General features: G+C 43.9%; 2 protein-coding genes across 3 annotated transcripts; both read right to left on the reverse strand.

Moving 5' to 3' along the window:
• Positions 1-248: 248 nt before the first annotated feature.
• LOC136467911 (serine/threonine-protein kinase VPS15-like) lies at positions 249-9,768 on the reverse strand. 2 transcript variants are annotated; one of them, XM_066466723.1, is made up of 12 exons: positions 9,389-9,768; positions 9,202-9,276; positions 8,652-8,774; positions 8,373-8,418; positions 8,134-8,294; positions 7,521-7,600; positions 5,876-5,981; positions 4,477-4,653; positions 1,480-4,395; positions 938-1,173; positions 711-846; positions 249-580 (listed from the first exon to the last, which is right to left on the reverse strand). In XM_066466723.1, exons 1-12 carry the CDS (start codon positions 9,587-9,589, stop codon positions 401-403), a joined length of 4,437 nt encoding a protein of 1,478 aa, XP_066322820.1. In that variant the 5' UTR covers positions 9,590-9,768; the 3' UTR covers positions 249-400. The 2 variants fall into 2 exon arrangements, with proteins under 2 accessions (XP_066322820.1, XP_066322821.1); XM_066466724.1 differs by lacking the exon at positions 9,389-9,768 and having other exon boundaries at positions 8,373-8,453.
• Positions 9,769-10,258: 490 nt separating this feature from the next.
• On the reverse strand, positions 10,259-12,681 carry LOC136464710 (uncharacterized). Its single transcript, XM_066463667.1, has 7 exons — positions 12,414-12,681; positions 11,472-11,774; positions 11,331-11,374; positions 11,188-11,250; positions 10,925-11,057; positions 10,780-10,831; positions 10,259-10,700 (listed from the first exon to the last, which is right to left on the reverse strand). The coding sequence occupies exons 1-6, from the start codon at positions 12,541-12,543 to the stop codon at positions 10,797-10,799; spliced, it is 708 nt and encodes a 235-aa protein (XP_066319764.1). The 5' UTR covers positions 12,544-12,681; the 3' UTR covers positions 10,259-10,700; positions 10,780-10,796.
• Positions 12,682-17,290: the final 4,609 nt, after the last annotated feature.

Raw genomic sequence — 17,290 nt, forward strand, 5'->3', positions numbered from 1 at the left:
TATTCAGCCTTCAGGCCTCTTTTAATTGCGGCCCGAACACTAACAAGAGGTCTTCATTGTCCAAAATAACAGCATCTACAAATACTTTCTGTGTGGAGGATTATGGTTGGAGACCTTTACAATGGTAGTTGGACAGCCTCCTACCTCCTACTCCGTATTCATCATGATATTGTCTACTAATCCATGATACTCCTATAAGATAAGCGATTAGTTTATATCAACCGAAACATGTGAGGTCACACCGGATGAAAGCGTACATGTCAATTTTGACTCTTGTATTGATATTGATCGAAATCATCTTCTGTACAACAATAACTAGTGGCATATGTACTGTGTAAGCACTAAACAGGCCAAATATGTACACGCCTGAGGACTTGTCATCTTACCCATGCTGGAGCAGCTATTTCCACACTTCGACAGCACCGTCTCTGCTGGCTGATATCAATCTCTGGCTAGACAAGTTGAAGGATGCCAGCGCGAGTATTGCGTCACGATGGCACCCGGCAGCATCTGCGGCTGCCACCGCGAGCTGAGTCTTGGGCGTCAAACCAGAGACCGTGGTACTCTGTTTGTACATTTCCTGGGCAGAACACAAAAATCAGTAACAAACAGCAGTTTGCAAAAGCAGAATGCCGTCAGGGTGTAAATGTTGGGGAAGCGTGAATGGGAGATTAAGGCAAAATAACTACCGAACAACGACAGAAGGCTACCTGCACAACTTGTACTCCAAAACTGGATCTTATATCGTAACACTCATCGTTTCCAACTGCTTTCTCCAAAATATCTCCTTTTGCTGAACGAACTTCTTTTGCCGAGGGACCAGCAATACAGAAGCTTTGCTCAGGCCTTCAAATGTCAATACAAAACGTCATTATGACAGGAAGTGGATTAAAAAATCGATTAATGAAGCAAGCGGGCAGTACAGATAGAATTGAACCTTGCTTGATCCCAGTAACGAATCTTCAAATCTGTTCCTCCAGTTAATAGATCACCACCTGGTAAGGGCAGCAAAGAACGGATGCCTGGATGGCATACAGGTGGGTCATTCAATTCATCGATTCTGTACTTATAATTGCCTGCTCTTCTTATATCTTTGATGATTGGCTTGTTAACAGGCCTTGATGGCGCCTTTGACATCACAGCTTCATTATCAGTGCTCGCTGTTCTAAACATCTGCATAGTTTGTTGAATATCCCAGATGCAAATTTAGTGTTTCATATGGGCATATGATTTAGTTGCTCACTTCTCAAAAAAGTGCAGATACTTCTTAGAACATGACACAAGGAAAAGGAACATGGAAATACTAAAACAATAGAAACGTTCGCTTTATAAATCTTTTGCACCAGGAGCAGATTTAATTCAGGAAGGAATAGATCTTTTTTGGGTTATGGCACTGAATCTCTATAACAATGATAAAGCCATGGTAAGATATCCTACCAGCAGACCTCGTAATATACTAATCAGAAAACTTTTTATTACCTGGTGGCAACTTCCATTCTCAGCATTCCACAGAGAAACTTCGTTGCATCCGGCGGCAACAAAAACTAATGGCCTTCCAGCAGAAGATATTGAACTTGGTGGAGGTATAAGCAAGCACAATTTTTCTATAGGGCTCACTGTTGAATAATTCCACGAGTTAACAGGCAGTAAAAACCTATTGTCCCACAATGTAAGGACGCCTCTTGAAGAACCTGAGACGAACCAATTTCCACACTGGCCCACAACAAGTGCCGATATATAGCCCTCCTCCGGAGAGGATTTAAATGACCAAGATTCTGAGTTGGTTCTTGTATCCCATTTATGGATGCCACAATGTTCAGTGCTGAAAAGAACAGTTGGGCTAAAGCTGTCTGATGAACAATTTACAACACTGAGAATCGCGCCTTCTTTAATATCATTCCTTTTTACATCAACAATTCCAGAATACCTTTCCACAACACTCCCAACGCTACGTGCACAATCCACAAAAAACAAGTGTAATGTTCCATCGCTAGCACCAACAATAACCTGTGAAGTACCATGAACCATTGTCGTACATAGAGCTCGGCTATTACCCATTCTGTATGTTAACCTAGATCTGAAGGCAATGTCCTTTTCCAACTTTCTAGTATCCCATATTTTGATACTTGAGTCGTCTGAAGCAGTCACAAAAAAGGTATTGTCATTCGACACGGCAATGTCATTGACAGACGAGCGATGCTCCTGGAGATGTGCCACTAGAATTCCACGAGGCTTCCATCCAGCCTCCAGGTTCACTGCTGATCTGGAGAATGGCAATCCTCCAGTGTCAGAGTTTGGAGTGCTATCCCCTTGCAAAGAGGAACTGCTCTTCATAGAGTCATTGATGCTCAACTCTCGCCGCTTGCTACTGAAATGATCATCTCTAGTCTGCATGCCAGGACGGTTGGGTTCCAACCAAGGTAGCCTTATTGAAGCTTTATACACTGATGAATCAGGGAGCATGTGTGTTTCTCCTAAACCCCGCTTATCAGTACAAAAAGAATATGATGGTATTCCTTTAGATAAGCCATCATAAAAGGAGCTATTTGCAGCAGATGCTTGTAGAGCAACACCAGAATATAGTGATTTGTCAAAAGAAACGGAGTCTTTGACATCCAAAGACATGTTGCTGGAAATATTAGGGCCTTTCAGTCGCCCAATATCTTCAAGGTTGGCCGAGGATCCACTTTGTGCTGTACCAGGGTATCTTCCACCATGTACTATCTGTTCTTTCTTGCCACTGCTCTTCAGTAAAATGTCTCCAATGTCCTGAGCATCCTCTAAAGCTTGGTAGAAGATTGATTTTGGTAGCGGAGACTTAAGACATGAAAGAAGAGCAGTTTCAGAGGCCAATGAAGGTGGCTCCCTGTGTAGGAACTGCCTTACATGAGGAGAAAGGTACACATAAGTATCTACAGATCCTAAGCTCTCGCTGCAGGCAGCAACAAATCTTACAGCAGACTGCTTAACCCAATTGATTGGATACCGGAGCCGGGGGAGAACCTTTACCAATAGACCAACAATTACTCTTTTTCTCAAATAACCACTTCTGCACATCATGGTCAAGCAATGAAGTGCATTTACAAGGACAGCCTCCATACCATCACTTAGTGCCTGTTCAAGATATGGCAAAAGATATTCCTCAACACTCCTTGCTCCAATAAAATAGCAAACATAGACAATCTGGCCAAAGAAAACTGCTCGGAGCTGCTCATCATGATCATTTAGAAATGCTGGAAGTATAGGAAGAAGAAAATCGTTACTTTGTCTGTGACCAAAGAAGTAACACAAATAACCTATATCCTGCAGAAGAGCTCTACGGGCATTAGGTGTCTGCTTTTGTCCCATCACCAAATCTTGCACTACCTCATAAATAGATTTCCTCAGTTCTGCAAGCTGGCGAAAAAAATCATCTTGCTTCTTCACTGGTAAATCTGCAGACTGTGATCTGGGAGCTACCACTGATTCATCCAGAGGTCGAATATCCGCTATGCTACGAGAACGAAGTAGGAACCTATAGGCTGTTAAAGCCAGCTTATGAATGTTGCTAGCATAGCAAACCCTAACACTCTCTTCTGTATCATCAGGGAGCAAAGAGAGCATTGGGAGGATGTACTCAGGGAATATAACAGCATCACTGATAGGGAAATCTTGCACAAGACAAAGAACATCACATAAGGTTTCCAAAGCAGCACAGCGGACAATGGCAGACGGATCTGAAAGCATCGCAATCACATAGGGAACCACTAGCTGTAAGCGACTATCATCATCTATGTATGTGGACGAGAACTTCAGAAGAATGAGACTGGCTCTTCTTAGCTCAGGTTTTTTCACACTGCGTATGCATGAGCAGAGTAATGAAGCAAGCAAGACCATGCCTTCACAGCTCACCTTCGAGTCCATCTGCTGAAAAATGTCAAAACTATAGGTATCTGATTGGTCATCATAAGCAGCCACCAAGGAGGGTAAATGACTCTTTGAGATCTTCACATGAGATACAATATTGTTCCGACCCATCAAACCAGTTCCAATTTGCCTTCCTGCTGGATTAACTAGCTGTGAGGACTGATTACCACTTGCACAGGAAATGCTTGGTGCAACAAAATGGTCAATGTCTTTTGTGACCTTTGTGCTTGTGTTGTTACTCTTGCACTCCACTTCTTTGAGAAAATTGATATCTCCAACAATATGTCGATGGTCTACACGAGTATTTTTCTTAACTATGGATGTGCTGTTTCTAGAATCTCCTGGTGAGTTTAAAATTTCCCCTCCCATGCCTTTTCTTCCAGATGGTTCACTATGCTCACTCAATGTAGATCTTTCAGTTTGTTCAATTGTTGAGCTGCCCATCATTATTTCATGTATCTTCTCAAAATTTTCTTGAGTCTTCTCAACCTGCAAAGAGAATTATGTTTAGAAACTTTGCTGAACAGTAGTAGAGAAACTAAGGTTACTACAGACTTGAATGGCCCTTACCCTGGCATCGGAGTCAAGTGGAACAATATCCGAGAAGAACTGGTGCAGAAATTTTGAAAAATAAAATGGGAACACAACAGATTCATATTTCTGCAGATAGATTCGACATGGTAGCCTTTTTTTGGGGTCCAACTGGATCATGTGAAGTATCATGTCACGGATACCAGTATCTTGTATCTGCAAGCACAAGTTTATTTTATATTTTAGCGGCTTTGTACAGGTAATAGGTAATATCTGAATGGAATCCAACAATCCTCTAGTCAAATAGAAGCAAAATCAGTAAAGAAACTGATGATGAGGGTATAGCGTGCGAATGGGTACATGAGAAAAATGTCTTACTGTCTACATGCATCTTTTATAAGCACAAAGTTTTGACAAATAAATCGCAAACTGGGGAAGAAAATGATGTGCCTTGGATCAATATCATTTCCAGTTTTTCACTGATTAGGTCTGTAAAATATCCTGCTCTGGAGTAAGGGCATAGGGGCATACTGAATTAGATTATCCCCTACTTTATTGGCATTTGGCAGTATTGAAAACGTAAAAAAAAAATACAATGGGAAACTGTTGAGATCCTTTGGCACATCAATGCTAAGATTTTTCAATTGATATACCACTAACTCATGTAACAGAAAATCATGAACTTGAGAAAAGTATCATGAGTTTGCTCATCCAGGACTGCATCTAGCATTGCTGCATTTAGGTATGCAAAGGTTTTGGCTCATGAAAGCTCTTTGGAGTTGAAGATTCTACCATCCATTTTAATATATCCATACTGATCTCCTTAATGATATACACTGGTCCAGTAGTATACATAGGTATTACTCAGGCATAAGAGGTATGAACAGTCCAGCTTCAACCATTTAGGACAGGACATGGAATATCTGTGCAGATGTACCAACTTACAGCCTGTTCGGGAGGCCGTATCGTATCGTGGATTATTTACTGCTGGCTGGTTTGGTGTGAGAGAAAAATACTGTTCCCGGCTGGAAATTTACGATCGTTTACGAGCAAGCGAACAGGCTAACCATGCATAGCAATCATTCACTACCATGCTCCTCTTACACGCTAAATATTCATAATACAAGAAATTTGGCAAAGTGCAGGTTTTGAATAGGTTAGAAATGACGTATCAATATCATGTTTGTTTTGGTCTCAAAACTATTACCCCAGGTACATTTTTAGAACCAGAAACAAGATTAAATATGAACTAATTGTCCCATCAGAAATAGATGCGCACACTGCAGACTCATGTTGCAACCAAAAAACAGTATATAGATGCTAAGAGGTAAGTGGCGATATGTGACCCAAGATTACATGTTAGAAGAATAGAAACATTACAATGATTCATAACGAAGGATTAAACTATTGAAGAAGAGTAAAGGAAAAACATAAAAACCTTTTCTAGGGTATGTATGGGGTCATACTGACCACGCCGATAAGCCAGAAGTTGTGAAAGCTCAAAAAGTGGCTGGCCTTCAAGGAAAAGTTCAGCAAGAACGCACCTGGAAAGAAGATACATAATATACCGTCCAATGGTCAGCATTTTTAAAAAAGAAAATGGCTGTCAGAATTCTAACCTAATAGAGTACTGCTAAAAAATGTGAGGCTGGAGGAAAAATTCACAAAAAATCATGTTTCAAAATCCAGAGTTCTAGCAAGTAGCAACCACTAATTTACTTTTGGAGCTGACATACAGTCCATGAAACTAAACCATGAGATGTGATTTTGTGAAAATACTTAATGTAGACAAAAACAAAGTTAATGAGGACGAAAAAGTAACTATTACAAAATCTCTAATTGAATTTGGTTCCAATATATGCAAGCAAGTGACAATTAACATGGTACTATATTTTTGAATAAACATGAGGCTCCAAAAGAAAGGGCAGGGGACGGGGAGGCCGGCCACTCAAGGAGATGAAGAGGCACCCCCGTCCCGCTATGGGGCATGCCGTAGGGAAAACGCCCCTGTTGCGACACCAGAGGCGCATCCGGCAGCGGCAGTGATGGAGGCGGCTGGGCTGGGGGAGGCGGCGGCAGGAGGCTGGCCAAGGATGCCTGCATGGCGACCATGTTGCGGCCAAGCTGATCCATGTTGCGGCTGATCTGATCGACCACGCCAGCCAGGGTGTCCAGGGTGAGCGAGCCGCCCGGCGAATTGGACGCGGACGCGGTGGAGAGCTCGGAGGACGCCGTGGGCAGCGGCATGGACGACTTCTGCGGTGATGCGACGTGGCTGAGCGGAGCGGAGGTCATCGTGCCTGGAATCTCTGATACCAAACTGCTAGGAACTCTGGTCCTGCTAGAGAGGGATCGTAGGTTGTATGTGTGGGAGATTGGATGGCGAGGTCGAAGTACACGAGGAAGGCGGCGCGGCGGCGCCGTGGCTGCAGCGAGGGCGCAAGGAGACGGCTAGGGCAGAACTTCCGGCTCCCAGGAGAAGCCAGAAACAAATAGATTTGTTTCTGCTTAATTCTCAAAATAGTCTTACAAGGTATTTATAACTCCTCTCATCTAATAATAGGAAATAAATTGTAGTAAATCTAATAATTCTAATAATAGCTAATATGACACGACGGCGTGGGCTTGAGGCCCATCCCGGACGTGGCCGTGGCCCTAGCCACGAGCCGGTCTTCTCCGGCCATAGTGCACGCCCGTCATAACAGGAAAACCAAAATATTTTCAAGCTGCCCCCAAGTTAAAAGTCAAGCTGTGTATTTCAGTGGAAGCCTGTCTCAAGGGTCAAGAAAAGAATAGTTGATGGAGAATGCGGGTTCAATGTTGTTGGTATAACAACAGTTTTGTGCACTAACTTATGAGAACTGTCTTGCAATAATCATCATCTTTCATCTAAACGTAAAACAATCTGTCCCCCCTTGCCACCAAAGAACAAATGGCACTACAGCCCATTAGATGAAACTAGAATGCCCAAGAAAAACATAATCATAGGCAAACTATTTGACACGGAAAGCATATACTGTCACATGAAACAAAACTAGCTCTTAAAGAACATGGAGAAAAATTAACATGAATGTGAAGCATACCCAAGAGAAAATATATCCATAGATGGTTGCAAAGGTGCATCTGCTGCAACTTGGGACTCACCACCATGTTCATAGAATCTCTGCGTAAATTGGATTCATTCACAAAATAGAAAAGCAACGAAACAGTTGTGTTAGATCAAAGATGTATCATTAAAGGTCTCAACTCACATTACAGACATCGACAAGATTGCATCACAATGAGTATATCCCTTCTACAAAAAATAATCACTAGTATAGCAACTATTCCATCCTTGGTAACAATAGCAGGTATCAGGATGCAATGTTTCAAGTCGCACAAAAACGACAACATCAAAATGTTGACAGAAGAAAGTAACTAAATGAGACAGTTGATTGTAACCAGTCTTAAGTCTTAACACGCACACTCAGTGATAGTTTTAACCCGTACCATCTTGCAATTACACACAGGATGCAAATACATGTACTGAAGCAAGCTGCATTTGTAAAAAGGGAGCAAATGGGGAAAAATGAAGCAACAGGGATAAACTATCCAGAATGACTGTTTAGGAACTTTCCTGGAGGCACCTCCCAATTTTCCACAGGAACAGCGAAAGATAGCATATAAATTTCAAGTAAATTAGATTAAGGGGCTCACTTCAGGTGCTAGATAGCATCTTCGTCTTCCTCCAGTGTCGAAATAGAATGAGAAATCGGACGGATCGTCATCCGGGATATATGTTGGCTTGAATGATGCAAAGTCCGCAAGATATAGCCAATTCCAAGAAGTAACGAGCACATTCTCACATTTTATGTCACCTAAACACACACAAAAAAGTGTGAAAATAACAGCCAAGAGAATTTTCTTCCAATGCGACTCAGACAAACCCTTCTCACCATGGCAAATTCCCTTACTATGGCTCTGCTCCACTGCATGAATTAACTGCACAACCAAATGATCTGAGTCGGCAACCATCTCTGGAAAGGAAAAGAAAAATAAAGAATGACTCTTACATGCCCCACTAATTCTAGTGTAAAATTTATACTGCACTTAGCAGTGAGAATATATGTCCCTATGGGCTATGGACACCAGCAGGATCCGATCAACTTCTACGCCTTTGAAAATATTGATAGCCATTTAACACAGACACGCACACCAAAGAAAAGAGACGTCACCTGAAAGGCAAGCCATTTCTTTGCAATCTGACTGAGGAAAGGGCGTGTACTCAGTCGATCGTGCAAGTTGTTGATGAAGTACTGTCTCAGGAGATATGCTGCCTTATCTGTTTGCAGCCAAACCTGAACAACATTGGAAGCCAATTCAGCACGTGAGCTGAGATGTAATATACATTAATTGAATCATACTATCTTAGTGACACATGCCAGCTAGTGCAAAAACATCCAAATAAAGTGGCTATACAACTAACTTTTCATCGAGACTTAATCAAAATAGGTAACCCACAACAAATAAAGGCCCAAAAAATACTACACCACTTCAGAAGGCAGTAAAAGAAACATATTGCTAACAACGCAAAACCTTGTAGCTTAAACTTAGTTGAAGCAAACACACAAGCAAACATAGATAAAGTACATGTGGGATAAAATCCACTAAACCCCAGTAAAATTTCTCTTAACATGTATTTGCGCATTTGAAAAGCGTCTCCAATGGCCCCCCCGTTTTATGAAGCCTCACCTGGACGGTAAGCCCTAAGCACGAAAGTCTCACCTGGAAGGGCCATACGTGAGACCCCTCGATCCCCTTGAACGCGTTCCTAATCCGCTCCAGCCTCCGCTCGTGCTCCTGCGAAACCAGCGGCGGGATCTCACTACCACGATCCGGGACCAAATCCGAAGGAACTCACGAGGGGATTGGGGGTGCGCCTGCGAGCAGCCGCCAGCCGCACGCGGGTTACCTTAAGGTCGATTGGCTCGCCGGCGCGCTTGAAGTAGACCTTGACGAGGAGCAGCCCCTCGTCGTGCTTGCAGCGGACGGACTTGAGGAAGCGGCCGCGACTGACGACGTCGAGGAGCACGAGGTTGTAGGTGGACGGCAGGTCGTGGAGGTAGTACTCCGTCGCCGACGCCTGCGTCGTCCGCGCGATCTTATTCCCCATCGCGGCCTCCGCTTCCGCCGCCGGAGCCGCGCTCCCGGGCTCGCCGGCGCCTCCAGGGCTTGCTTCGCTTCGCGGGGGTGCGTCGTGGCGTTGCGTGGGGCGTAGGCGATCCAATCGGGTCAGCCGTGGCCTGGTGTGTTGGGCTCGAACACGCTGGCCCTCGTTCGCAGTTCGCACGCGGCACGCCACGGCCAGTTCGATGGGAACCTGTTTGTGTTCCGATTTGGCCTGGAGTACAATACAACGGACAGTTTTCTGGACTTTTTGCACGGAAACGGCTTCAGTTCCGAGCCAAATTATATATATTTATTTATCCATCCATCCATACCGTCTAAATCTAGCACCCAATTAGTATACTTTTATTTATCCATGCATACTGTCTCAATTTTGAATTCAAGCTTGATTTGGGTGGTGTTGGAGCGACGTGCGTGACAATAGTTCTCATTAGAAATTTACTTTTCTGCCCGCTATCCATTGCTAGCGGGCAAGGAAAGAGAGAAGAGAGAACATGAAAAGCATGTCTGACTTTCATAATGTGTGGTAAATAAAAACAGCAATTTGTTGTAAGGAAAAAAACACAAAACATAGGCTTAGGATAAAAAATGAACAATATTTGATAGTTGAGCTGACATGTTTACAGGTAAAGATAAGGGCAGAAATATGTCAAAAATGGACTTGCTCTAGTGATCTATTTCTGCAATGCTTGGAACGAGGGTTGGGTAGAGAAAGAATGGAGTGAAATTTTTTTGAAAGTAAAATGGAGTTAAGTTGCACACAAGGCGGTACATGACTACATAGCTTTGGCTCTGTTCATAAATAAAACGTATAAACACGTCTGGCTGAAATGGCACGGAGCCCTTCAATTGATTTTGCCGACCTCCTGGCAGCAAAGCTAACACTGCTGAAAGCACAATGTCAGCTGAATAACAGTCGTCGTGCTACAACAGGGTTCAGTCAGATTACAGAGTGACCTAAATACACTAATTTCAAGGTACATTGAGAAGCGAGGTGCCAATCACTGAACAAATCAGATTTTTTTTTCCCAGTCAGTCTATGAACCTCACATAGGCTCTAGCAACGCTTACAGTTATTGTCAAAGGCTGGCAACATCCTGCAATGTAAATAATGATCAATGTCATGATAGTTGTGTAATTATAATTGTAGTATTGAATCGGTCACACGAATCTTACTGGTGATATCTAGTGAGTTAGCAGGGAGCATCTTCATTTCCGTTACCAGATTCTGGAAAAGACAAATGGTTACTTAACAGGAAAACACCTAATGAGGCTTCTGCCAGGAAAAGTAGGAAAACTAGCAAGAGAACAAGGTCAATACCTTCAATGGCTGATAAATTTTCTTCTTTATAGACCCCAAGAGGTGAACCACGCACAGATAAGAGCATCTCGCCATTCTTGGGTAACCTTACGGTTTTGGGTGTCATGCCGCAGGATAGCCGGTTACTCACAGCCTGTTGAAGGAGTATGCTTTATACTGCAATCCAGGAACAAGCATTTACTTGGGAAACATGATACTATAGAAATACAATGCAATACAATTTTTTACCAAATGTATATACTGGAAAGAAGATAAATGCATACCCCAGGTGTCTGAAAAGCTTCTGCTGCTCCTGCCATTTGGCCTTCAGGCTGTTCACTCCAAGCCTTCAAAGCAACATGCACTCATAAGAGTAGTGAAGTCTAGAGCACAAACATATGGTGTCGCTACAGGCGAAAATACTTACAAAATCACTGAAATTGCTAGTGCGCCTATAGAAGTCTTCCCCAACTGAATATGCGGTAGCAAAATATCATTTATGCAGTCTGACGTTAGCTGGCTACAATGAAGTAAATAAACCATTAGTAGGTAGATGACTTGGTCAAACCTGAATCCTTTGGAAACTGAAGTCCATCAGCAGTTGCGAATGATGCAATCGAAGCTCGCAGAGTCCTGTCATCTGCAAAGTCTCCAATCATCCATTCGTCGCCGTTATTCCATTTCAGCTCAAGCACATCATACTCCTCATTCGGAACAACCGAAAGATCAGGCAAGTTCTCCTGAAAATATTGCATAGCATTTCCCTCCAATTGCTCCTTGGAACAATATGACCGTACCAATTGCAACTGGTAAGGTATGTTCCCAGCCTCTGCATCTTGTGTCGCTTTGATGGCAGTAATCCGACGCTCGCCTGTTTATTGGAACTCTGGATTAGCAATTTTGAATGATACTCGTTGCATGAGAATATGTAAACAGTGCACTTATGCCATGCATTGCTGATGCAGAAAGAAAACAGTTGGCCTTCAACATTAGCGCCTGAACAGGATTCAGGGAAACATAATTGGACGCTGCTCTTCTAAATCTGCAAAAACAGAACTACTTTAAGACCCTATTTGGAATGCATGATTTTTTTCCAGTGTTCCTGTATTTTTGCTCTAAAATTGAACTTATTCCTGTGAAATTCCTGCGTTCCAAACAGGCCCTAAGCTGTTTGACCTACCACCATCAAGCTGTTTCACTTAATTTCTGTCAGGTTGAAATGATTCTTCAGTCTAGGAGCTAGAGTAGCTAGCTCAGCCAGCTTTTGCTTGTTGCTGCCAATAAGAGTTCCTGATAAATAGGGCCAACTAAGCCACCCATTCCGGTTAACCAACTGGTAGAGCTGGTACAAAACACTCCACTTCAGAGCACCGAGATCCTTTCCACACCGAAATCTTGCCCCAACTAACAGAGACTACTATGCTGGCATGATGCATCAACCAAGAGCTGAAATCTAGCGCACTCCTTAGCAGAGATGGGGAGGGATAGAGAGGGGGGTAGGGTGCCGTACTTTCTTGTTGGCTGACCCAGATCAGCCGCTCCTCCAGCGGCGCGTCGGCGCCAGGAGGCACCTGCGGGTCCGGCTCCGTCTGCCTCTGCGACTTGGCGGGGGGCGCTCGCCGTTTCCTCTTCGACGGCATCGCGTCGGCTCCGCTGCGCCGCGAGCAGGAGGATCTGGCGAGTGGATGCGGGGGGCAGATTTGGGGAGGAGAGAATCCCCAAGCTCTCGACAAGGGGAAATTTTCGAATAGGAGCAACGGGCACCGGGCGTGGAGGATTTCGCCGCCTGCAGGAGGTCGAGTTTTTTTTTTTCTCATTTACTAGCAGCATGGGGGCCAAGTCGAGTGGAACGTCCACCCAGTTCTTACGGACGGCCCAGTGTACGTGCTACCGGGTCCAAGACTCCAAGTTGGCCCATATATGGAGTATGCGGGCCCAGGTCGCTTTACACATGTCTCATGTATTTTCATTTTTATTGGAGGTATTCTTGTACTTGAAATGAGTTTCTTTTAGCATAAGCATGCCGTGCGTTGCTACGGGACAACAAAGCTTTTGTAACAAAAACACACGGATCGTCACGATAAGATAACAATATTGTGAAATTAAATACCAATGTTAAAATAACATTTAATCCAAAAAGCAAAGTTTGTGAAATTATCAGTCATAGAGAGCGCGGCATCGTAAGCTCACCAACTCTACTGTATAAACATTTTCATGCGTTGCAACGGGAACAAGTGATGCCCCTGATAATTTGTGCATGAACATGTTATACCATTACAAACACGATAATACGAGAGTGATGTTCGGAATGTCAATATTACAAATTGAATTTTGTGCATGGCTAAAATTATCATTGATGGTTTGCAATCATCAAGGTATGCATTTATATTATTGTACATTTGTGCATATGCACATAAAATTTATATCACCGTAACCAGATTAATCCATTCCTCAACCTTTTAGAACTAACCATCTATTTGAATTGTCAGTTTGCTTCATACAAACTGGTATACCAAGGCCACCCTTCTTCATATTTTAGATCTTGGATCTGCAACATATTGAGCGTGGGGTACAGAACCAAGACAAGAGGCACACCGACTGCACATCTGAATAGCTATATGAAACTACATGAAACTCAATAAGGCAAACTTTCAGCCTAAAACCAAATTAAGTTGCACGTGCATGGGAATAAAAAGACTAAGGTAATCCAAGTTTGCAGTGTGTAGTACCTTGACAAAAAATAATGTTTTGATTTGTTCTTCACAACAGGTTGTTTGCACACAATCATCACCTTGAGTAATAATAATCAAAGCAACGAACTTCAGACTATAATAATCGTGTTCACTTGTGCTCTATATTCTACCACGTTCTCTAGATGATGCATTTAATATCGTCTTTTACGACCATAGGAATTAAGTCTCCAGGAATTCCTCTCATATCCAGCTACAAGCAATCTAAATTCGCATCAGTGAAGCAACAATCTTAAATCTTGGCTCTATTTTTGACCTCATCATGCCATCACCCAAAATTCACTCCCTTGTCTGGAAAACCTTTATCTATCCAAAAACACAACAAAAAAAGTTGAAGAGTAGACGTGCAATAGCAGAACCACAACATTCTTTCCGCCCTTGGTGCCAAGCCTAAAAGGTTAGATGATGTCTGCTAGGTGAATTAAGCTCATATAGGATCTATATTTTCAAGATTTTTGTCACCTCAATGTATCACATGAGTTCATTGCAAAAAAGATGGCGAAGTAAGCTCATATATAGGTGATTATGATTTTTATCACCTGAAAATTAACAAAATGTTCCTTTATCAAAAGAAATATAGGATCTATATTTATATTTAGGGGATCTTGCGTTTGTACCCTTGTTTTGTATCGAAATTGTGATTTTACCCCTATTTTTTGACTTTGTGAATTTACCCCTACTGTGCCATTCACGAAGCACCAGTTTGCCCCTGCTCCGTCATCCACCACTAACGGTATTAAACTTTGTACAAAAGACATGAATGCCCATGTGATTTTGCCCCTTGTTTTTATGCCTAATTGTGATTTTGCCCCTATCTGACCGAGGCTCGGTTGCGCGCCGTTGCGGACGTACACTCCCATGCCCAAAAGAACCAGAGGTGGGGGAGAAGAACCAGAGGCGGGTGCCTCGAGCCACACCGAGAAGAGACCCGCCGAGAGCAGTAGACAGGACATGCAATGTATTAACCCACACAGTGATATAGTCTTCGCATAATAATAAATCTGACTTTTTTTCTCTCACACTTATCCCTTCCTCTCTCATCTCGTTCTCTACTTCTCTCCGACGAGCCAGCAGAGCGAGCACGCCCGCGCACAGTCCCAGCGCGGCTAGCAGAGCGAGCACGCACGCGCAGCAGCAGCGCCTCTGGCGAGCACGCGCAGTACACCTAGGCCGTATCGCGGCGCGTCCTGCGTGGCCTGGGCGTATCGGAGCGGCGAGCGAGCGCACTGGCGTCTAGCAAGCGAGCACGCGGCGGCCGGCCAGCGCGGCCAAAAGAGCGAGCACGCACACGCAGCAGCGGCGTCTCTGGCGACCACGCGCAGCACAGCCTGGGCGTATCGCGGCGAGTCCTGAGCGTATCGCAGCGACGAGCGGCCCTCGCGGTAGCCGCCGAGCACGGCGGTGGCCGGCGAGCGCACGGTGCGGGCGAGCCCTCGCGGCCTCCGGCGAGCGCACGGTGCGGCGAGCCCTCACGGCTGTGGCCCGGCCGGCTCCGCGTCCATGTCGCCAGGCGCCCCTGGCAGCAGCGGCCAAGCACCGCCGCCGCCCGCCCTGATGCTGCGACGCCGCCCCCCGCATCCCAGGCCGCTCCGCGCCCACATCGCCCCGATGCGGGGTTGCCGGAGCGCCATGACCGGCGGGCGAGGTCGCGAGGACCACCGTCGCGCCGATGCGGGGGTTGCCAGAGCGCCATGATCGGCGGGCGAGGTCGTCGAGGGCCGCCGTCGCCCGGGCGCGGGGTTGCCGGAGCGCCATGGCCGGCGAGCGCAGGGGCGCGCGGCCGCGACGGTGCTCGGCCGCCGATCTTCTGTCCGCACGGAGTTTTTCCTTAGGTAAGTGAACGAGCGGATAAGAATGAAGAGGAAGGGGCATTTCAGTCATTTTGCATCTGATTTTATGTGTTTTGTTTTTTTAAATTGTTTAATCAGCCTCTAAATAACGGGCATCCAAACCAGGGGCAAACGGCTCCTTCGTTTCAAAATAACAGGGGTAAAATCACAAAGTTGACAAAACAGGGGTAAAATCACAATTGAACCTCTGGACAGGGGCAAAAACACCGTTTTCCCTTATATTTATATAAGAAATGCCATGAGTGCAATGCTACAGCATAATTGCTATGCCATTAAATTCCAGAAGTCAGATGAAATATCCAGACAGAGACACTAGCACTTGTTAGGATAAGGAAATATACAAAGAAGGCTTAACAGGCTGCATAATTATAAGTGGCATTGCAATTGCTTGAAAAATAAGGCCAAGGTGTGAGTTGACTAAAAACAATAACCAACGACCATTGGGAACTAAAAGTGACCAAAGAAAATACAAATTATACATCCTACAATGATTATTTAGCTCATCTCCCATACAGCCAAGACTCGAGTTTCAACTTTGAAAGTGCATTAGGATGTCAACACACATGAATGACTGGTAAATCATAAAACAATAACAGATAAAGTATATGGCTGCTGGGTTATATACTTATATGTGATCACTAATCAAGGTGCATTTGATTAGCTTGACAAATAAGAAAAAAAAAGTTACTATAGGTTCACTTTTGAAACAGGCGACTAAAGAAATCCATGGATAAGGAAGTTGGCATCGCTGCCATGTTACTCCCACTTTAGATGAACACCTAAGAAATATCTTGATTATCAATTAATCATTGCGCCAGGTCTGTAAGTTTTGGTATTCAACATCAAAAGAAATATTCTTATTACTTTATTTCCCTACAAGCATTCAAGAAATTGTTTGTTGTAAATGAGACTATATGGAATAGGAAGAGTTTTAATTGTATTTAACAATACATCATTAGCAAGCCATCCAGTGTATGGACATAGTCATTTAATCTTCTGACTATTTAATGTTCAAGAACTTTTACCAAGCAAATAATCCAGCTATGTAATCAAAACCATAAAAAATACTGATTGGAAGGGAAGAATGCAACAATCCTACTCCTATCCATGTGGCATACACATTGGCCCAGCGTTTGAAAGGTCCTAATATGGCTAGAGGGGGGGTGAATAGCCTATTTAAAAATCTACAAATCAACTAGAGCAATTTGATTAGTATGAAAAATAGCATAATGCAAACTTGCTCTAGCTCTACAAGGGTTGCAAGCCATCTATCCAACAATTCTAGTTGCAATGATTACTTAGGCACCCAAACTTGCTATGTAACTACTCACTAAGAGCTCTCAATCTTGCTACTCTAAAGAGCTCAACTAGATGAATGGCAATAATAAAGCAAGCTCTCAATTCTAATTACACTAAAGAGCTTGTATCAACTAGTTTGCAAAAATGTAAATATGTGAGTAGGGTGATTATACCGCCGTGTAGGGGATGAACCAATCACAAGATGAAGATTAAGCCAATCACCGGGAGAATGCAAATGACAAGAGACAATCGATTTTTCTCCCGAGGTTCACGTGCTTGCCAACACGCTAGTCCTCGTTGTGTCGACCAACACTTGGTGGTTCAGCGGCTAAGAGGTGTTTCACAAACCTCGTCCACACGATTGGACACCGCAAGAACCTACCCACAAGTGAGGTAACTCAATGACACGAGCAATTTACTAGAGTTACCTTTCGGCACTCCGTCGGGGAAGGTACAACTCCCCTCACAATCACCGGAGATGGCCACGA

The sequence above is a fragment of the Miscanthus floridulus genome, chromosome 7 (assembly GCF_019320115.1).
Source record: "Miscanthus floridulus cultivar M001 chromosome 7, ASM1932011v1, whole genome shotgun sequence".
NCBI classification, from domain to species: Eukaryota; Viridiplantae; Streptophyta; class Magnoliopsida; order Poales; family Poaceae; genus Miscanthus; species Miscanthus floridulus.